Source organism: Leucopleurus acutus (assembly GCF_964270905.1).
Source record: "Leucopleurus acutus genome assembly, chromosome: 7".
NCBI lineage: Eukaryota > Metazoa > Chordata > Mammalia > Artiodactyla > Delphinidae > Leucopleurus > Leucopleurus acutus.
The window spans coordinates 57,034,779-57,057,148 of NC_139150.1; the positions used below are offsets into that span (position 1 = coordinate 57,034,779).

The 22,370-nt window shown below is 39.1% G+C and overlaps 1 protein-coding gene across 4 annotated transcripts in view; it reads left to right on the top strand.

The window, feature by feature from the left end:
* KDM4C (lysine demethylase 4C) overlaps positions 1-22,370 on the top strand; it is a 395,353-nt gene that overhangs the window by 200,738 nt on the left and 172,245 nt on the right. For 3 of the 4 annotated variants that reach the window (XM_082842831.1, XM_082842832.1, XM_082842833.1), the window contains 4 exons: positions 4,705-4,898; positions 7,802-8,040; positions 10,481-10,794; positions 14,459-14,567. In XM_082842831.1, the coding sequence (XP_082698957.1) occupies positions 4,705-4,898; positions 7,802-8,040; positions 10,481-10,794; positions 14,459-14,567 (856 nt within the window). The remainder of the gene's footprint in view (positions 1-4,704; positions 4,899-7,801; positions 8,041-10,480; positions 10,795-14,458; positions 14,568-22,370) is intronic. The other variant, XM_082842830.1, reaches the window with a different exon arrangement.

A 22,370-nucleotide genomic window follows, 5' to 3' on the forward strand; every position in this document is an offset into this window, starting at 1 on the left:
CTTGGGTCACGGTGTTTCCCCTCGTAAATGCCTGACTTCTATTGATCCTTCAGTTTCTGTTGTTTCTTCAAGAGGGGAAGCCAAGGAGTTGAGTCTGATAGGAAGGACCCAACCAGGAGCTGGATGTGCATCGCAGTGGGTTCCACCCATGACAAGGGCCCAGTCCTCTCACATTATCTCTCAATCCCCTGCAAGGTCATAGTTGCTCTTGATTCTTCAAAACCTCTGTGCACTTCTCCTTCACTCTTAAGACCCCTCGTTATACCGGAAGCCTGATTCTTACTTCCTCATTTGCTTCAACTTTCCCAGTAAGGCAAAATTTAATAACACTAAGAACCTCTATATTCTTGTAGTCAGACCGATTTAAGGCCTTGTCCCCTGTGTGTCTGTGTCTCTTCTTGTCTGATAAGGGCACCAGGCCCATTGGATTAAGGTCCCACCCTACTCCAGTAACCCCTTATGTAATTACTTCTGTCTGCCATAACCCTTTCTCCAAATAAGGTCTGCATTCTGACGGGGGTTAGCACTTGAATATACCTTTTGGGGGTTGAGGGAGGGAGACACAATTTAACCCATAACAGCCACATCAAGTGGCTATTAGGCTTGTTATCTTATTTTAAGTTATTCTTTCCTTAGTTCCTTCCTAATTATCATTTAATTGTTATAAATAGACTGAAAAGCAGGATAATTTCACACATTTTTGCATACCTTCAAAGCCTTCCTTATCAGACATTTGCACATGAGAGGTTTTTTCCCTCCCATAATTAGCCATCCTGTGTGTCACAAAGAAAATATGTTAAAGTAATAGCTCAGTTTGCGTTTTTATTAAACATCAACTTCTTATTTTATTAATCATATATTGTGGTTATATGAAATTTCCAATTCTACAATTCATATGACTATTTGCTGCCTTAGAAAGTTGCTGATTTTTAGAAACATTTTCATCTTGAAATTAGATTGCTGGTTTTCAGTATAAATAACGGAGAGCCTGAATTTGATTTCCTGGGAGATAGGAACAAATAATCATGATTCTGTGTAACAAGTCTTAGGGTGGTGAAATATGGAAGAATTCAATGCTTAACAGACTACTGATGATTCCCTTTAAATTTGGACTTAGCCATTACATACATTACATATTACATAACTAGTATGAATGTTCTTAAAAGAAACAGTAAGAAAAGCCATTCTTATTAGTGTTTTGAATTCATATCCAAAATAGATTACTTGAGAAGTATTACCTATTATTTGTTATTGCTCTTTGTACCAATATGTAGTCTGTAAATTTCTTTGTTTCTAAATGGGAGTGTTAATGTCTTCCGTTCCTACTAATAAAGTCACATAGCACGTTCTATTAAATGATCTCATCTAATCTTTAGGGCTTTAAGATGAGTGTATTATTTGTCACTACTGACAAGAGTAGATTTTCTCTGTGCTGTTGAAGTTTACTTCAACTATTTTTGACTCTGGCATTGTTCCCTTGCATTATTTTGGGTATTTTATGACTATTTCTGAATACTTAAAATCAAAGGCAAGACATACATATGTTTTATTTTAAGGAAGTCTTAGAGTTTATTTTTTTCTTAAACTTTTTATTTTCAGATAATTGTAGATTCACATGCTGTTGCAAAAGATAATACAGGTAGATCCTGTGTATCCTTTATCCTGTTTTCCCCGATGGTAACCTCTTACAAAAACTATAGTACAATATCAAAAAAGAGGAAATTGACAATGATAGAGTCAAGATACAGAATATTTCCACCACTGCAAGGATCCCTCACATTGCCCTTTTATAGCTGAACCCAGTTCCCTCTCACCATCATCCCCTCCCTTAACCCTGGCAACCATTAATTTGTTCTCTATTTCTATAATTTAAGACACATATTCTTGTATTGAGTCAGACAATCAGTTGAGTGGTAGATCTTGTTGTATGTATACAAAATTCAAGACTTTTAGGAGAGAGGAATGGGAAATTAAAATCTAGGACAAAATTCTTGCTGTGGAAACATATCATTTATATTGTCCACTCCTTTTTCTTCATGAAGCAAATATTAGTAACACTATACGAAAATAAGAGAGTCTCTGCTGGTGAGTCTAAACTTCATTTCTTCCTTTAGTGAAAGGTTGCGTCTTAAACCAAAATATCTTTAAATTTCTCAGAATCCTCATTTTCCATATTTCTAAGCTAATTATAGTAAAAATGACTTAGAACTCTCTCTTTATAGGCATGCCTCAGATATTGTGGGTTCAGTTCCTTTCCCCACAATAAAGCGAGTCACACAAATTATTTGGTTTCCCAGCGCATATAAAAGTTATGTTTACACTGTACTGCAGTCTATTATGTGCAGTGGTACTATGACTAAAAAAAACCACAATGTACATACTTTAATTAGAAAATACTTTATTGCTAAAAAATGCTTAACCATCATTTGAGCCTTCAGTGAGTTGTAAGCTTTTTGCAATAGTAACATCAAAAATCACTGATCACAGATCACCATTATAATGAAAAAGTTTGAAATATTGCGAGAATTTCCAAAATGCGGCACAGAGATACAAAGTGACCAAATGCTGTTGATAAATGCTGTTGGAAAAATTGATAGACTTGCTTGATGCAGGGTTGCCACAAACCTTCAATTTGTAAAAAGCGTTTTATCTGTAAAGCAAAGCGTGATAAAGCAAAGCGCGATAAAGCGAAGTGCACTAAAATGAAGTTTGCCTGTACTTAACTAATAATAGAAAGCAGTGGTGTAGATAAATAGTACTCCATTCAGAAGAATAATTGGTACAATTTGCATTCAGTGTTTAGGATGAATTTTCTTTGGATGGCAGAATGGTGAGCAGGAAGGCATTGTGGTAGGAGCAAAAGCACTGAGGTAAGGAAGCTCATGGTGACTCTGCTCCTTGGGTTGAAGAGGAATGTTCATGTTGACTTGCAGTGGGAGAGAAACCTGGAAATCTCACTAGTGGAGTCCAAGCTTAGAGCCCTTGAATGCTGGGCTCAGGACTTTATTTTAAAGGCAGAGCAGAGTATTACACCTTATTGAACTCTGAAGTGAAAGATTATGAGATATTTGAGGGAGATTAAAGTGACAGCTGTAAAGATGAATTGGCGCTAGGAGAGACTGCAGGCAGGGAAATTAGTTAGTTTTGTTATGCTAGGTTTTAGCATCTGACAGTGAAGGTGTCCTGGTAAAAGGATTTCTGCAGGTAGAGGAAGAGCTAATTATAGATGATGACAGACTGGATTTCTAGGGGTAGAAGGCAAGGGAGGGATTAGGAAATGTTGATTGTGAATATAGGAGAATAGAAGGATTGTCATATCATTTATAATAAAATTTTTGTTTGTATTTGGAGAAGCTGGTTTTAGGCATACTGACTGTTAGCTGTGTCCTGAACTGTTTTTTTTTTTTTTTTTTTTTTTTGCCTTTTTTCTTTTTCCTGAACTTTCAAGGCAAGATTGGAACTCTCTGGAGGAAGTTTTAGGCTGGAGATTATTAGGAAATTTTAAATTAATTTGCATGGAGATGATAATTGTATTGCCAAAATATTGAAAGACTTACTGTTTCAAGGCTGTTGTTGAGTCAACCAGTCTGTTGCCAGGTGTGTTAGGGATGGTTAAGGTATGTTACATCTTTGAGACTATCTCTGTTTCACTATTTGAATTCTATCTGTTCCATTGCATGGAGTACTAACCTAGACACAATATAACCTGTGTGAGATCTTTATAGGAAACTTGCTTTATATGATATGACTTCTAACTATCTATTCATGAGAATCAAAGTTCTAGTGGATTCAAAATAATCTTTTCTTTGAACTTCTTATCTTAACACTATTCTTTCTTTCTAGTGGATATGATTGTAGTGGTGATGGTGGGTGTTTCATGTGGTATGATGTAGAAGAGGCTGTTTATTTGCTCCTATTTGTTGGTTACTTTGTGAGAGTATATTTGTTAATAAGCATTAATGTGATTAAAATATATCTTGGAGAAAATTTATCTCAACCTATTGGTTAAATTATTCTAACCACACATTTATTAGCTACTTTTATTCATTGTCAACCTAGGTTTTCAGCTTTACAGTATTCAGCTCACTGATGCACCCTTGTGCTGGGAGGGTAATCCTTCTGTTGCAGGCATGCTTTCAAATGTGTGCTCTTTCCTTTCAGTTGTTCTTGGTACACAGTTTCCAAGAACTCTGCAATGCATTTTAACATCTTATTCTACTGTTTATAGATGTGAATATACAGGTTATCACCTCCATTCAGAAGAAATTGAGTTTATTACTCACTGAATGTTTTTCTTAAAACTTTAAAAAAATATTTATTTTATTTATTTATTTTTATTAATTTTCGGTTGTGCCAGGTCTTAGTTGTGGCACATGCGGGATCTTTGCTGTGGCATGTGGGATCTTTTTTAGTTGTGGCGTGCAGACTTAGTTGTGGCATGCGGACTTTTTAGTTGTAGCATGCATATAGGATCTAGTTCCCTGACCAGGGATCGAAACCGGGCCCCCCTGCATTGGGAGTGTGGAGCCTTACCCACTGGACCACCAGGGAAGTCCCTACTCACTGAATGTTTGAAAATGTAAAACATTATTCTCCATTATGTAGTGACTAAGTATTCGTGTATGGTACATTCAAAGGACAACTCAGTGTGACTTTCTGTAGTTAGCAAAATGTTTAAAGCACTCCAACCCCATTGCGTTTCAGTGCACCTGCAGGAAAGACATGGTGAAAATTTCAATGGATATCTTTGTGAGGAAATTTCAGCCAGACAGATACCAGCTTTGGAAACAAGGAAAGGATATATATACCATTGATCACACGAAGCCTACTCCAGAAACCACCCCTGAAGTAAAAGCATGGCTGCAGAGGAGGAGGAAAGTAAGAAAAGCATCCAGGAGGTAATGATCCTGCCCACACCCCATCCTACTTGTACTTACTCATTTAAAATGGGTCCTTGAACATAATGTTCTCAAAGACTATTTATTTGCTTTTTTTTTTCTGTTTATTCACCATCAGTTTACTTAATATCTTACGAAAAATTTGACGCAAGTATTTTCAATTCTTTGGAAGTGTAATAAATAAATAGAATATAAACAGATGTATATTGTATTTGAGAATATTTTGAAAGTTGCAGTGCATGAGAAATAGGACAATTCTAGACCTTCTAAACCCCTTACATTACATTAATGTATTTAAAGATTTATCAGTGCCCTCTATTCATCTCCTTATTTTTGTCAACTTCAGTAACTCGATTTCCAACTTTTTAATTTTGCTACTGATTTTGACTTTTAGTAGTTTTCTTTTTCATTTGTCAAACATCTCAGATATTACTTTTCTCATTGGGATGCCTATATATTTTGCTACATTATACACACTTGGCTTTATTCTTTCACAAGATGTAAATCAGAGCATGTGGTGTTTCTTTAATCTACATTCCGTTTTTGTGGCCAGTGCCACTTCAAAAGCCTTTAGGCCTGTTGTGGCCATCTTGCTGTCTTAAAACACATTAAATAGGGTGTGTGTTATGTTGCTCAGGTCCTCAGGCAACCTTTTTAGACTTTTATATTTTCCAGGTTTATATTACATTTTTACTCTCCAGTATTACTCATTGTTTTTCTTTCAGAGTGTAAAAGTAATATTTGTGCATTGGAGAAAATTTGTAAAATAAGGAAAAGAATAATGAAGGAGTCCCAAATCACCCATAACCTCACAATCCAGAGATAACCAGTGTTAACATTTTGTATATATCCTTTACATATATATTTTTATTTATTATATAATATTATATACATTTCCAAAATTGGGGCCATGCTCTTATTAATAATTTGATGACCAGTTTTATATTTTTTCATGTAACTGAATGATTTGCTACAACGTAATTTCTAATGCCTGCATGTATTTAATCTCCTGTATTTGGACCTGTAGCTTGTTTCTAGTTTTTTGCTACTAACCAAATAACACTGCAATTTTAAGTCTTTGCCCACACTTCTGTTGCTTATTTTCTGACTCTCTCTCTCTTCCCCCCCCACCCCCCCGACAATTTATTTTCTGCTATTTTAGAATGCTAGTGAGTGGAGGAACCTTAAGAACATGGAGTGAAACCAGCATTTTGTAAGAGATATACTTGACGCACAGAATTAGTTAGTAGCAGAATTAAAACCCAGGTGTTCTTAGTTCACCCTATAGTCTACAGCAGGAATTTTCAAACTTTTAGTTTTCAAATCAATTTAATAGGTTAGGAACAACATTTTAAAATTAGGAAGTAAAAGAGAATAAAATGCATTGTAGTTCTTCCCATGAGGTAAGGGTAAGTATTAATTCATGACATGTGTGAGCATGTGTGTATGTGTGTATTGTGTCATCATCTGAAATGTATAACTTACTGTGGGTTGCATTCAGAAGAGTTTGGGAAACACCGATTTAGAGAGTCACTGTGTTTTGTAAATGTGCGAATCCGCATTGCCAAAAAAGTTCACTGTGGAAGGAGGCAGTAGTCAGTCTTGAGTTCAGTAGCCAATGGCACATCTTGAGAATTGTTCTTTAATGGACAGAAAACACAGTACTCTAATTAGGTGTATGATGTGGTCTCTTAGTTACTAACCACAGTGGTCCTTGTGGGTTGACATTGAATATAGATCTATGACATTGAACAGATTCGAAGTGCCTTTCAGTAGGTTAAAATAATCAGTGGTCTTTGCTCACCCAGTTAGAAAGCCTAATGTTAAGGGGCTTGTTTATTATGCTCACCTTTGTGGTTTGATCATCGAGTTTGCTGATCTCCCTTAAGTAATATGCTATATCTAGGAAAATCTAATGAAGGGAATGATTCACTGAAATCTCAAAGAGATGTCAGCCATCCTATTGTAAGTGTACTGTGCTATTCATAATGTAGAGATATTCCACATAGGCCACTGCATGGGTTCTCAGTAAAGTGATGATGATACCAATACTGTTACTTCCAGCAGCAGCCAAAGCTAATTTACATAGGTTATCCCTGGCTACCCCCTTTATCTTATCTGTGACTTCCTATAGAAAAACACCAATGTGTTTTCTTGTGTGTGTGTACTCTGAAGTACACGTCGTTTTGATTTCAGTTGTAATTCTTCTTAAATGAAAGTGTTAGAAATGTGTCATATACAAAAGGCATCTGCAACAAAGCTATCAAGTGACTTGCTGGAAAATACTAGAAGAGGAAAACTTTAAAAATGGTATCCACTCTGAAAATAAATAATACATTGATATAAGATGTTAAATACATATGGTTTGCCTTCCTCCTCTCTTAATTCCTTTAGCTAATGATAATTGGCATTTAACCTTAATGCTTTTCATGCATATTCCAGAACTGTACGAAACTCAGAGAAATATAGCCACCAGTTCACCTTGGAATGTAAATAATCTACTCAAATTTTAACAACAGCTTTATGGAATCTCCTCATTTCCTTTTTCTTTCTTCATTATCTAAATAATATTTTCTTTTATCCTTATGTCATCATTTTTCACTTTATTTTTATTTTGCGCTTTAATATTGTTATAAAATTTTAAGTGATTTTCCAATAATGTTTAATAATCAATAATGTTTAACAATTTAGAGTTGTTTTAGTTTTTAGTAAATTGTTATTAAAACTGTGCTTAACATTTCAATTTGATCTATTCCTCGTGAAGATTATCTTTGTATAATGTGATTAAAAACCAATCAGTTTTCTCTTCTCTTTTTTCATTAAGTGAAAATAATATTTGTATATATGTTTTTTCCTGTCCATTGGAAATATTGTGTTCTGACTATAGCTTCTTTTGTTAAAAGCTTCCAGTGCACTAGTTCTCACTCTAAGAGGCCTAAGAATGAGGAAGATGAGGAAGTGTTAGCTGCAGTTGATGGGGCAGAGGGCCCCACTCCTGACCCAGACCCAGATGAGCTCAAGGACAGTGAAAAGCCAGAAGAAGCAGTGAAACTAGCAAACACAGAAGCACCTTCAGAGGAAGAGGCCTCTGCTAGCAGGATGCAGCTGGATCACAATTTATCAGATAATATCAGAGTCGCAGGTGAGAAACTAGCTGATTATGTTTCACATATTAGTAGTAGGTGATTGTTGATCTGCCTTAAATCTGTGTTTACTAGGGCAGATATGTTACTTTTCCACGTAGCTTAACCAATAAGCTATCTAAAACTATGCGGTAACTCAATCAAAAGGCCAAGGGAGTGTTATGAAAATCAGAAGCACCACTGCTACGGGTAATGGAATTTTGAGGCAAGCAGCCAGCAGTGCCTATTTCGTTTAAGAAAAAAGAAGATTCTAAAATGAAAAAAATTTACTTTTAGTGCAACTCAACTTATAATATACAATACATTTTTTGGAAAGCCTCTCTCGAATTCACATGGAATAGAGAAAACCAATTATAGATAATTCTTTGCAGATTCTTAGCTTCGACTTAATTTTAGGAAGAAAATAAAGATTAAGGTTTTACAGAAGAACAGCAAACATCATTACGTCCTGTGAAATGTGTATATAGTCCCCTGGCTGTTTCTCTGCGCCAAAGCCATCGTCTGTAAATCTCAACTGCTTTGCTTTTCCCCGCTTTTATAGCATATTTCTCTGAAACTGTTTTAATGCTTTGCTTCTTTAATAGTTGTTGGAGATTTTGTCCTTTTCCTAATCGAGCTTGTTGGTAATTCCTGTCGCTCTCTCATCCCCCTCATCTATTGAATCCTTCAACTGTGGGACTCTCCCCAATCCAGCCACCCCCTTGCTTCCTCTTTGTTCAAGGCACGTTATCTCTTGTCTGGACTGTTGCAGAAATTACTTCCTTCCTGTCTTGCCTGTGTCCATTCTAGTCACCCCTACTAGTCAGTTCTCCATATGGCAATCATAGTGATCCATTTAAAAGACGTGGTTTGTTTTGTCCCTCCCATCTTCTTGCTCTTATTGCACTCAGAGTAAAAGAAAAAGTCCTGATCATTGTCCTAGTTAATCGGATCCTTGGCTGCTTCTCTATCCTTACTACCTTTTGCTCTTGAAATATCTATGTTAATAGAGTTTAAATCATAGACATTTTTTTCACTGAGTTTATATTTAATTGGAGAGCTAGACAAATATATAATTCCTATCTAGTGTGCTGAGTGCCACTAGTAGCGATGGCATAGGGTGTTCCTGGAATACCAAGGAAAGACCTGAAGTAGACAGGAGGCTGGACTGGCAGGGTTTCTTGGAGTAAGTGATATCTGAATTGACTTGTGATGAACACATGGAAAATAGAAAGTAAAGAAGGTCGGGAAGGGAATAGCAAGCAGTACGGAGAACAGTTATGCAGTGCTTACGGATATTTCTTTATAGTCTCTCGCCGTAGTTTTTTGTTGTTGTTGTTGTTTTTAATCACACCAGGTTAAATTAACTACTTTACAAATTACTGGGTAGTTTAAGCTAAGGGTACCCAGGTTTATTATTTGTGTCACTGCCTGGTCTCTTGCATTTGGACTTCCAGGTTTTGAGACCTGGCAGAGCATTTAATAGAGGACTTGGCTAGTGCAGCATCCGAGCTACTGTGTGATAGGTGAAATGATGCTTGTGTGTGTGCACGTGTGCGTGTATGTGTAAGGAAGGGAGGAGGGTGAATAGAGATGGCTGTAGGAGAGAAGTGCATGTGTAAGGAAGGGAGGAGGGTGAATAGAGATGGCTGTAGGAGAGAAGTGCATGTGATATTCTTCTCCTTTCATATGCTGTCATTGTATGATGCAGGATTAGTGTAGGAAATAATTTTTATTCGACCTCACAGTTTTACATGTGGTTTTTCTTTTTTAATATAAATTTATTTTTGGCTGTGTTGGGTCTTCGTTGCTGCGCATGGGTTTTCTCTAGTTGCGGCGAGCGGGGGCTACTCTTTGTTGCAGTGCACGGGCTTCTCACTGCGGTGGCTTCTCTTGTTGTGGAGCCACGGGCTCTAGGCGTGCAGGCTTCAGTAGTTGTGGCTTGTGGGCTCTAGAGCGCAGGCTCAGCAGTTGTGGCTCACAGGCTTAGTTGCTCCATGGCATGTGGGATCTTCCCAGACCAGGGCTCGAACCCGTGTCCCCTGCATTGGCAGGCGGATTCTGAACCACTGCACCACCAGGGAAGTCCCTACCTGTGTTCTTGAGATACATCCTCTGAGCTGGAATGTTTCGTCAGTAGCATATATTGGAATTAAATTCTTATTTTTAGAAAGATCTCAACTTACTATTGCTTGGGTAATATTGTTATTGCCCTGGCTTTTGACATTGGTCTGCAGTGGAACCTCTTTTTAAATCCCTTATTTTGTCAGTAAGTATATTATTTTGCCACCTTAACAACTACGAAGGCTGCATGGTGCTTTGGTGACCTTTCCCACTCAGGTCTTTAGTGGAAATTTAGAGGGAAAGTTTGATGGTAGAAATTTAGTTGAGAATAGTTCAACAGTTCTCAGCAATAACACAGCGTAAGATTTATTAACAGTCTTTTGTTTTACTCCTCAGGAAACGTCTGCCTAAGCACATCTGTGGCAGAGAAAATCAAAACTGAGGCTGACCAAACCTGTGCCACAATTCCGCCTTCAAATCCCAGTGATGCTGACGATTCCATGTCTAGTGGCCATGTTTTGTCTAAGGAATCAGAGCCACCCAAGCTTCCATGGCCAAAGTCACCTGAGTCGTGCTCCTCTGTGGTGGAGAGTAACAGTGCTTTGACAGAGGGAGAAGAGAGTGATGTGGAGAGCCATGGGGTAGGCCTTGAACCTGGGGAAGTCCCAGAGGTCCCCAGTGGAGAGAGAAATGGCTTCAAAGTCCCCAGTGTATGTGGCAGTGTCAATTTTTACCATATTTATTATGTTGTCAAGGCACTTTCTGCAAACAGAATGCTGTGCATCAAAATCTTGCTTTAGGGCAGAAATAACATTTCACATTTATGGGTCTTAATCATATTTCTTTCAATGACCAGGAGGTAAGCCTTCTGTGAGGTCTGGCTCACATGGTAATAATTCAGAGAACATGGAACTTTTGGCCACATATTGGAGCTTAATTTTCTTACTTAAAAAATTTTTCTAACACTAAACTCTTTTTTTTGAGATAATTGTACATTTACATGCAGTGGTAAGAAATAGTATAACAAGGTCTTATGTATCCATTTTGCCCCAATAGTGTTTTCTTTTTTTTTTTTTTCAATAGTGTCTTCTTGGAAAACTGTAGTAGAATATCACCATGATACTGACATTGATGCAGTCAAGATACAGAGTGGTTCTGTCACCTCCAATAGTAGCCAGGCTGGAAATAATTTCAGCTGCAGGGCTCTGGCCTCCTCCTGCCAATGCTTAATACCTCTGGGTTGCAGGCTTCCCACAGCCTCTATTTTAAGATTAAGGCTCATCTGGTCATACTTTTCCCTGACTCTTTCCTCATGGACTCTGAATCTAGGACCGGGCTGACCCTTCTGGTCCTGCCCACCGTGGGAACCAGGCCTTTGCCTCTTGGAAAACTCAAGATCCCTCTTGATTTCCAGCCTCCCCATTCTGACCCTTTGCATAGGGCCTCCCTGTTTCTCATATGTTCTTGTACGATGTTAATATCATATGCTCTCAGCGTAAACTTTCACTGTAACTTTAAGATTGTGAGTGTATCAGCCAAGCTACGACTGCATGTAGTGATTGTCATAATTTGGTACCCTCTTTTGACCTGCACAACTTGATAAAGGAGTTCAAGTGGATGAGTAAGGGAAGCCTCAAATGTTGGAGCTGATAAATTGTGCCGGCCACTGAACAGACCCACTTCCGGACTGCTCCTGGTCATTTCAACTCATCACAGGCCTTTTGGAGCTTTAGTAGCAAGGGAGAGTAAATAAAGACATCAACTTGGAATACTCTGTTTATAAGTAATTTTAAAATGTCCAATAAAATATAGATGATTTCCTAATTTCACCCAATAACTTTTATCATTTTTATGCATGATTGTCCTACTGAACTATAAAATATTTCTCAGAAGTATCTGAGAAATAGAAAAATATGATCTAATTTATTTGAAAAGGTTGCTGAGCAATTTGAAAATAGTATTCACATACCAGTAAATAAAATTTACAACTTAATTTCACATAGCGATTGTAGCTGGATAGATATTGGGATTCTAGAATGGTGAATAAGTCACATGCCTGTTTATATTTGGTCAGCTTCTTTAAACTAGAATGGAACGGAAAGTAAGTTTTCTGTTTCCTTGCTTTCAGTGGAGGCAGTTGGATTCTCAGTGCCGTTAACCTTCATCTTTATCATTTCTCTGAACAAAGCCTGACTGCCTAGGAAAGCAAGTGCTGCTGTTGAGGGCCGAGGGACTTGGTTTGCTCTCATCAGAAACGGCTGTGTGGTATTCTTTTCTCATACCATGGTGTCAGACAGTCCTTCTAAGTCATACAGAGCCATTTCATTTTTGTGTAGTGTGACCAGTGTTTCTTAGTATTAAGCGTGATGCTACGTGTATGCTGGTAGCAGTCAGCTTTAGTCAACCTTCTCAAGAAACATTGCGTTATTTTTTAAACAGTGTCTGTCTATCTGTAACTGGACTCCATGCTTTTCCTGGAATAAATCAAATGTGTTCAAACCTTACCTGCTATTCCTGCTGTCCAAAATCCTCCTCCCCTAGAGAGCTAAATGGCTCCCTCATTGCACTCAAGGCTCCACCCAAACGTCTTCTTGTCAGAAAGGGCTTCTCTGATGACCCCATATAAAATAGCCTTCTCCCCATCTCTTTCCATTCTTTGTCATGCTTTATTGTTTTTATTGTTTTATTACTATTGCTTAATAGTACTTCATAAATATCTATTTTCTACTTGTTTTTTGTCTGTGCTCCCCCCACCCCCACCCCCAATCTATATTGCACTCTTTGGAAGCAGGGACCTTATGTAGCTCACTCTTAGAACAGTGTGGCATGTAGTAAGGACTAAGTTATAATTCCTCACATTAATTTTTAGCTGTTATAAACTACAGGTAAATCTCACCCTGTATTATACTTTGTGATCCCAGCTTTGATTAGAATGCTCTCACACATTTTCTCATAATTCTGTTTTGATGTCAGATGTCAGCATAGTTTCTCTCCCTCTGGGCCCTGCTTCTTCAGCTTACTGGGAAATTCCTGAGACTCCTTTCTTTTGCAGTTAAATGTTGATGCAAACCCACTAGTTTCGAACTCTTTCTCTAACCACACCCCTGCCTTTTTTGGGGGGTTGCTGCATGGGCAAGAAAGCTTGGAAGTAGTTTCTGCCTGGAAGATGTCAGGATGCACAGGACTTTTTCCTTTACCTTTGAAAGGAAAATGTAGTCTGGGCAGCTCAGGACAGAAGATTTTACGTAAAATTTAAGTGGTTTCAAGATGACAGTAATGTGCCATATTAAACAACAGCAACAACTTTTGATTTCCTGTTTGATCCTCAGAGAAGTGGCGATTCATTTTTGAATGGAAGGAAGAATACAGGCTCACCTTGGCAGTACTTCCTCCTGTGTGAGGATAGAAAGTAAAATAATCTGCCACATAGTCACACATGACCAAATGCCATGGTCCTATTTTGTTATGACTATATAATCCTAAATTTAAATTAGTTTTAAAGAACTTTTGAAAACTAGCTAACTGCTGAGTTTATTGTAAGTTTGAGAAGCGTACCCTGCACTACAGATAGTGGTTTTTTTTTTTTTTTTTTTTTTTTTTTAAATATTTAGGTATCTATTTCGGCTGTACCTGTCTTAGTTGCAGCATGCGGGATCTTCATTGTGGCATGAGGACTCCTTAGTTGCAGCATGCGGGATCCAGTTCCCCAACCAGGGATTGAACCTGGGCCCCCTGCATTGGGAGTGCAGAGTCTTACCCACTGCACAACCAGGGAAGTCCCCAGATAGTGTTTTAGTTTTTTTTAATTTGTATTTTGTTTTTGGCTGTGTTGGGTCTTCATTGCTGCGCGCGGACTTTCTCTCATTGCTGCGTTGTGGTGAGTGAGGGCTACTCTTCGTTGCGGTGCATGGGCTTCTCACTGCTGTGGCTTCTCTTGCTGCGGAGCACAGGCTCTAGGCACGTGAGCTTCAGTAGTTGCAGCATGCAGACTCAGTAGTTGTGGCTCACGAGCTTAGTTGCTCTGTGGCATGTGGGATCTTCCCGGACCAGGGCTCGAACCCGTGTCCCCTGCACTGGCAGGCCGATTCTTACCCACTGTGCCACCAGGGAAGTCCCTCCAGATAGTATTTTAATATGAAGTGGAAGAATAGTTTACTGACTTCCCTGTCAGTAAAATTATTAATAGAATGGGTTCCTATTTCTTTTGACTTGTAGGTTTAAATTTCTTTAACGAAGTGTTAATTCCTCAGCAGGTGAATAAGTGTAAGAGTTCTTCATAATTAACTTGTTGTAAATCATCATAGCCATAGTTTTTTGTTTTAAAACAAGTCTTTAACGGTGGCTGTTTCTCCCCCATTTGTGTTCTGTAACCAGAGAATAGAAGGAGAAACCAAAACTGCTAAAAGTTGGCGCCATCCACTTAGTAAGCCTCCAGCAAGATCCCCAATGACTCTGGTGAAACAGCAGGCAACGAGTGATGAAGGTGAGCTTGTGTTGTTTTCCAGTATTTATTCTGTATAGACTGTATACTCAGAAGTTATTCTGTCAGTTTGTTGTAACAAACTTTTCTAAAAAATGGCCTGGTAGAGAAGAAATCTCACCAAGTGGCAAATGTATACACCATAAGGAGACCATAAGTAATACATAATTTATTTGGAATTTATATTTTAGGGATACATCCTTGCTTCACATAATCTAGCCATGTTAAAGTCTTCCTTTTTTTATATGATGGGGTAAATTGGTCATTTCTGACATTTGCCTTGAGACCCTCCAGAAGGAGCTGACAATCATTTTTCTCAAGGTATCAAATTATGGAAATAACATGCTTTGTGTTTCTTTGCATTGCCTTTGTTTTTAACTTGAATCCTTTAAATTTATTAACACCATCTGAGTACGAAACTAGATGCCGTACTTCTATATCCTGTTACACCTGGTGTGTCATGAAACATCCTTTCTCATTAACTAGATTTTACTGATGTGGCTTGGTGTGAAGTAGTTTTATTTACAACCAGTTACTATTCCTAGATGTATCATTTGTCTGTTTGTCTTACCTAGTTGCCCCTTTTACCTCTCTTTTTCCAAAAATGTTTTTTTTTTGTCTTCAATCATACCTCTGACCAGCTGTTTCTTCCTTGCAAGTGTCTCATAGCATCATAAGGGTCTATTTTTTTTCCATCTCTAAAAGGATCAGTTCAAGCAGGTTTTCTGTAAAAAGCCCTTCTTTGAGGTGTTCTCATTTCCTGGTGGAAATTGTTAATCAAGTCTGTGAGGATGCTGTCAAGGGAATAACTTGAACCTTGGGTTCAGGCTTCCATTTAGTTTAAATCCAGTTTATCAGAGTACACATCTTTAGCAGATTTTTTTTAACTTTTATTCACTGTCTTCTTTTATGCTGCATGTTTAGTTAGAAAAAAAGATCCTCAGTGTAGGGATCAGATAATGATAGTAGCAGTCTCTGTAATGCCAATTCAAGGTAGAATTCTGCCTTGAGTAATAAAAGTAATGAAACATATTTGCCTTTATTTCCATATATCATCATGTTCAATTTTTCTTTCTCCAACTTTATCATATGCAGCACAAACCGTTTTCCCCTTAGTGCCAAGATAAAGGACTGTTCTGTATAAAGTAATTAATACTTAATTTACATTACTTATGGATTTTCATTACCCTTCCCCATCATAGCCTCTGACAGCATAGCTTCTTGGAAGGGAATGGGCTATCCTAACACATAAGGAAAACTGCCTTCTCCTATGTCATTATCTTCCCAGGAAGTTTATTTCCATGTGAATCATCGTAAATTGGCCCAGAGTTTCTCCATGGAGAGAAGTTCTGATTTCGATCAGTATAGCTTGCCAAATTTCTAAATGGATTGGTTTAACGAAGACATCTCCAAAGTCTGAGGTTAAATATCTTGCTGAAACACTGGTGATTGTAGCTTTTGCAGCAGTCTCACCCTCTATTTTAATATATTAAGGACTGCTGCGGTCCTCTGGGGATTTTTGAGAATTGAGAGGAGAAATCAGAGAATTACAGTGATGGCTAAAGGTTTTTTACAGACTTCCAAACAGAGAGTGGATAATATTCCATGTCCTGGAGCAAATTACTTATTTATTGGGCATTGAATGTCTTTACCTCAGCCTTCTCCTTCTGTGTCTTGTACATCTAAAAGTGAATGAAAATCATCATTATTATGATTATAATTATGTCATTATTAGACGTCATTATTAGAAAGTGACGAAGAGTGGGATTAGTGCTCATTGGGAGCACACAACTCCAAATCTAGCGTCTTTTGGGAATTTCCTACCATAACTACTGGGCTCCTTTTGCACTCCTCTTATAGAAGTAAGTGTGTATGCCAGACAGGAGCATGACTAGATTGGAGCATCTGAGAAATTGCATCTCTAAACAGCAGTATCCCTTGTTGGTGAATGAGCATTTCTCTATTCAAGCTGGCATTTGACTCCCTAACAGAAAAGCAGCAGAGGGGAAAGATATTGATCCAGCACCTCTGGGAGCTTATGTGGGAGATAAGAGTTACCTCTAAGCTGCTCTTCTCAAAGGACAGTGCAGTGGCTCTTTGATACTCAAGTGGCCTGAAACTGTAGAGATCATTCTCATTGGTGGCAGATCCAATAATTACAGGATCAGCAAGGATTTCCTGACTCTTAGCCTGTTCTTTCCTGGAAGATTTTCCATACTTAGCAGAAAAACACGAGGGTCTACAGTGGTGGAGCAGAGTGGGGAGATACCTAAGAAATGAATTGATGTTTCAGAGTATATAGCATTTTTACATAAAAACTAATATCTAATTCATTCTTTTTAGGAGGATGAAAAACTCTCTCAAATGTATACTACATATTATTATTATTATAAATTTATTTATTTTTGGCTGTGTTGGGTCTTCATTGCTGCATGCGGGTTTTCTCTAGTTGCGGTGAGCAGGGGCTTCTCATTGCAGTGGCTTCTCTTGTTGTGGAGCACAGGCTCTAGGAACACAGGCTTCAGTAGTTGTGGCATGTGGGCTCAGTAGTTGTGGCACACGGGCTCAGTTGCTCCACGGCATGTAGGATCGTCCCAGACCAGGGCTCGAACCTGTGTCCCCTGAATTGGCAGGTGGATTCTTAACCACTGCACCAACAGGGAAGTCCCTGCATATTCATTATTTGTAGTTTAAAAGAAATTACTAATCTGTCTCTGGTTTTCTTTTAACTGAAGTGTTTTTCAGTTCCCCTTTCCCTTAGGTCAGGCAGCTGCACTGCCTGATCAAGGTGATCCTGAAGCATGGATTAATATTCTGTATATTTTTCTGTTTCTGAAGCTAATTATACAATGTTGAATTGAAACAGACTTGAAAGAGAAGTGCTTGGGTGGGTCGTTTTAGTTTTGAAACATTCTGGATATGTATCCATTCTCCTCTTGTGATGTGTCACTATAACAGCATGTTCCCCTTCTCCGATTTCAGACCTTTGTGGAAAGGGGTGTGTGTGCAGCATGGGTGAGCCAGGGAGGCTCTGAGAATAACAACTTGCCTGGCCTCAGAAGGCCCTGAGTGTGAGAGGATGGACCCTGGCCGGGCGGGAAGCTCAGAAATCCGCCATAGTAATTCTTCTTTTTTTTTTTTTTTTTTCCTGCGGTACGCGGGCCTCTCGCTGTTGTGGCCTCTCCCGTTGCGGAGCACAGGCTCCGGACACGCAGGCTCAGCGGCCATGGCTCACGGGCCCAGCTGCTCCGCGGCACGTGGGATCTTCCCAGACCGGGGCATGAACCCGTGTCTCCTGCATCGGCAGGCACTGCACCACCAGGGAAGCCCAGTAATTCTTTTTCTTTGGTTGCCGAAGATGTCTGCCCAAAGGCTCTCACATATTTCCCTTAATGTTACAGATTTGATTGAGGATAAGGGACTTTAAGGCTGTTCATGATCCAGTACCAGCTTCTCTCTGCAGCTTCATTTCCCTCAACTACCCAACGTGAATCCTCCTTTCCATCCATTCAGACAATTGTTTGTTTTTTCTCCTGAGTATGTCTGCTGCTTTATGCTTTCATGCTTTCCCTGTGATGCACCTTTCCATCTTGGGACTCTCACCTACTTCTCACCATTTACCCCTCCTTCCTCTTACTTCTCCTCTACTGTCCTATCCCATCTATACTTAGCTCTAGCATATCACTCGTCATCTTACGCTGTGCTTCAGTATTTTTCTCTGTGTCTGTCTCCTCGCTCTCACTCCTTTTGTCTCCCCACTCCAAGTCCAAGGTCAGTCTGTGGCTTAACTCACCTGTGGATCCAAAAGCAGGAAGTCCTTAGTGATTAATAACCTTGAAATCAGCCATTTAAAAAGATAAGGAAATACTTTTTTTTTTTTCTGGCAGTACGCGGGCATCTCACTGTTGTGGCCTCTCCTGTTGCGGATCACAGGCTCTGGACGCACAGGCTCAGCGGCCATGGCTCACGGGCCTAGCCGCTCCGCGGCATGTGGGATCTTCCCGGACCGGGGCATGAACCCGTGTCCCCTGCATCAGCAGGCAGACTCTCAACCACTGTGCCACTAGGGAAGCCCATGAAATACTTTGATATAACGTATGCTGTCACGTTAAAAGGAAAACCAAAATTCTTGTCCAGGAAGTATTCTCTCTGTATATACGTGTATAGAAGAACATATGGTTTTAATTAGCTGTAGATATAATATGTCACCTAACTTAGTTTTGTATCCTGAATGTGTTGGAATCCTCTTTCTACTGTGCCAAATCCTAGAACCTACTCAAAGTTAATATGAAGCTGACGTGTTGCAGATGTGGCCAGTGCTTTGGAGACCTGAGGGCCCCCAGAGTAACGATTGGGATAGTTGCTTAGCTAGCACCTGGGTGTGTATGTAGGGGTGTGTGTGTGTGTGTATGCACGCGCGCATGTGCGTGCATATGTGTATTTCCTTCCCAGTTTGAAGGCATTCTTATTCAAAAATTTTTCACTAATGTGTGCTTTTTCTGACTAGTTTTCATTGGCAGCAGTTTGTGCTGACACAAACTCAGGACTTTTCCTGAACTGACCTTAGGCTAATAGACATTGTACATTGACATCCATATTCTGAACATGCATTTTATCCATCCCCCTGCCTTGCCCTTTATGGTTCATTGTTTGGTCTTTAACTTCTCCTGCACACATATGTGCGTTTTTTAAAATTGAAGTATAGTTGATTTACAGTGTTTCGGGTGTCATGTATGTGTTTGTTTCCCACCTAAAATTTTTTTTTTACTACATTTGTTTCCGGTATAAATTTTCCAATTTTTCCTACTATTGACTTACAGTATCTTCACTGCTTTTGTACTTACTGTGCACATAACCCCCTTGGGGAAGTGATAAGGTTAATGTTGTTTCTAAAGCACCTGTAAAGGAGAATCCCTGCAAACACACAGGAGACCTCATGAACGTGGCAGTGGCTGACGCAGTGATACTGTACTCAGTGATTCCCGTGGTTGTTGATGTCAGTTTGAGTTGACATACTAATGCTGTCTGTGGAGTTTTGCTGGAGACTTAGAAAGTTAAGTTGAAAGTTTATAAGAAAATATACAAGATTGTTATCAGGTGATTTTAGTTCTCTTTTCTTTGCTGATGACTTTTAAAACTTTTTGTAATAAATACATTTCTCTTATATTTGGGCAAAAAAATATTTTAAAGAGACAGAGAGTGTGGATGTGATGTACTGGATTACCAGATAATCCTCCAGTTACAAAAGAATCAGAAAAATAATTGATAAATAAAACAATCAACCTTTATACATGCATGGAGAGGCAAAAGTAACATAAAGGGTCTTATTTCTCCATGTCTTTGGTCATGGTCAGCCAGCTGCAGTGCTCCATTAGCTGCATGACCCTCCATGCTTTGGCTCTGTGCTTACCAAGTGAAGATTGTAGCAGCCTCTGCCACATGGAGCGCTTAGGAGGGTTAAAAGACTATGTGTAAGGCACTCAGAACAGTGTCTGGCACATAATGAATGTTTGTTGTCTGTGTTGTGACATGAGGAGCAGGAAGAGGCTGATAGCTGAGCTCTCGAGAAATGAGGGAAATCCAGAGGGGAGTCACGGCGAGATGACATTCAGGTGGGTAGGAGAGAGTGAATGTCGTGCCGTTTGGAGGAAATATGCCGGGACTAGGGTGGAGGCTGGGAAATCAGAGCTAAGACCTCATAGGATCCCCCAGACTCATAAAGTGGGACTCCTGAAAGCCTAAGCCCTTAGTTAAGGGTGTGCTAGGGAGAAACTAAGACCAAAATGGACCATAGGCCCAGGCAGAGGCCAAGAGGTCCCGCTGCTGGGTCTCAGCTTGGGTGGGGAAAGAGGATAGGATAAGAGAAAGTCACCCTAACAATTCTTAACCATAGGGCTGCTGTCACATTTATGCCTCTATTCCAATCAGAAATTTAAAGTAAAAGTGCCTCCAGGGCATCTAGCAGAAGCAATTGGAGAATCTTTTGAACCCACCTGAATAGGAGTTTAGTTGACTAAAAGACAGTAGACGCTGACTGAAGTCCTGGCCTTTGTCCCTTACAAGTTTTTCGACTTCTGACAAGCCTTCTCTCTGGCCTCAGTTTCCTTTTGTGTAAAATGTGAGCCTTGGTTTTGAGTAATTAGGGCTCCTAACCTACAGGTTCATGAATGGATTTTTGACATTTCAAATACCCTGAAATAATGTGGTGATATGTTGAGCTCATCACCCTGGGACCAAATTTTTCCTTGTAACTCTTCAACTATAATTTTGTACGGAAAAATTGAAAGATGCCATTACCCATCTGTACTGTTTACCCAAGTGCAGAGGTGACGCCACCTACACGTTTGAATATTGACAAGATTCAGATTAAAGCGCTGGTTATGGCTCTGATTTTCTTTAATCTGAGCTGTCTGGATAACTCTTTCTAAATTATCAGTTCAGCAAGTGCAGTACTATAATGAGCTGTTAAGGATCTCTTTGAAATTAAAGACAGCTTAGATCCTGATCCTATCTCTGTAATGTCTGCATGCCTTGAGGGTTACATTAAAAGTGTATTTCAGGCAGTGTTACAGCAATTTATTTTTTGGACAGTCTGTCTATATTAATATTATAATTCATTTAGTAATAGATTAAATATTTAAATATAGAGATGGAAGAGGTGGAAATTGCTACATTAATTAGAGATTATTCTTGGAGTTTGGCCATTATGTAACCTATTTAAGCTACATTTTCAGTTATTTTGAAGAATAAAATGTGTACATTTAAGTACATTTAAGCAAGGAAAATCTCAGGAACTCCCATCTGACAAAATCTGATTAATTCCTCAATGTTTTTCTCTGTTTCACACTCATTTTGTGGAAACATTCGTGTTTATAATGCATTGAGGGCTTCCCTGGTGGCGCAGTGGTTGAGAGTCCGCCTGCCGATGCAGGGGACATGGGTTCATGCCCTGGTCTGGGAGGATCCCACATGCTGCGGAGTGGCTGGGCCCGTGAGCCATGGCTGCTGAGCCTGCGCCTCCGGAGCCTGTGCTCCGCAACGGGAGAGGCCACAACAGTGAGAAGCCCCGCGTACCGCAAAGAAAGAAAAAAAAAAAAAGTTATAATGCAATTGAATGATAAATTGGTGCTAAACATGTTTTCCCAAGACTGATTTCACTTTATTAGAGATTTTTGTTTTCTTCTGGGATTGGCTGATATTTCCTGGGTATTTTCTGAGCTTTACCCTGTGTCATTTGGTAACTGTTAGTTCTGTTGGTGCAAAAGCTGGCTTTTGGGCTCTTTGTAATCATCCCTCAAACAAAAGGACATTACTTTGAATTGGCTGTTTCACTTTATCTTTGGCAGACAGATGTTTTGGAGAATTAATGCCCTCCTGCCCCTGGCATGCTGTAACTCCCTCCTTTCTAAGAGCATTGATATAGGTTTGCCAATCTTCATTTTGTAAAAAAAATTTTATTTCAAAGATTTAAGTGGATATATTGACCAAATATAATAGTGATGTCTTTTATTGATTCAAACTTTAAAAATGTTATTCTAAGTATTAGAATAAATTAAAAATTTGTTTTAATACCAAAAACATTTTTGCCAGATGGTAATGGGCACCTGACTCTGTTTTTGGTTAGCAACCTGAGACCTGCCTTCTAGTCTCTCCTTGGCTGTTAATGGCTGTATGGCCTTGGAAAACTAAGTCATGGAACCTTCTAAGGCTTATCATATGTATGATGAAATTGTTGGATTAGTGATCCCAAAGTTTCATTCAGACTCTAAAGGTCTTTAATTCTATCAAAATATAATAGGAAGAAAC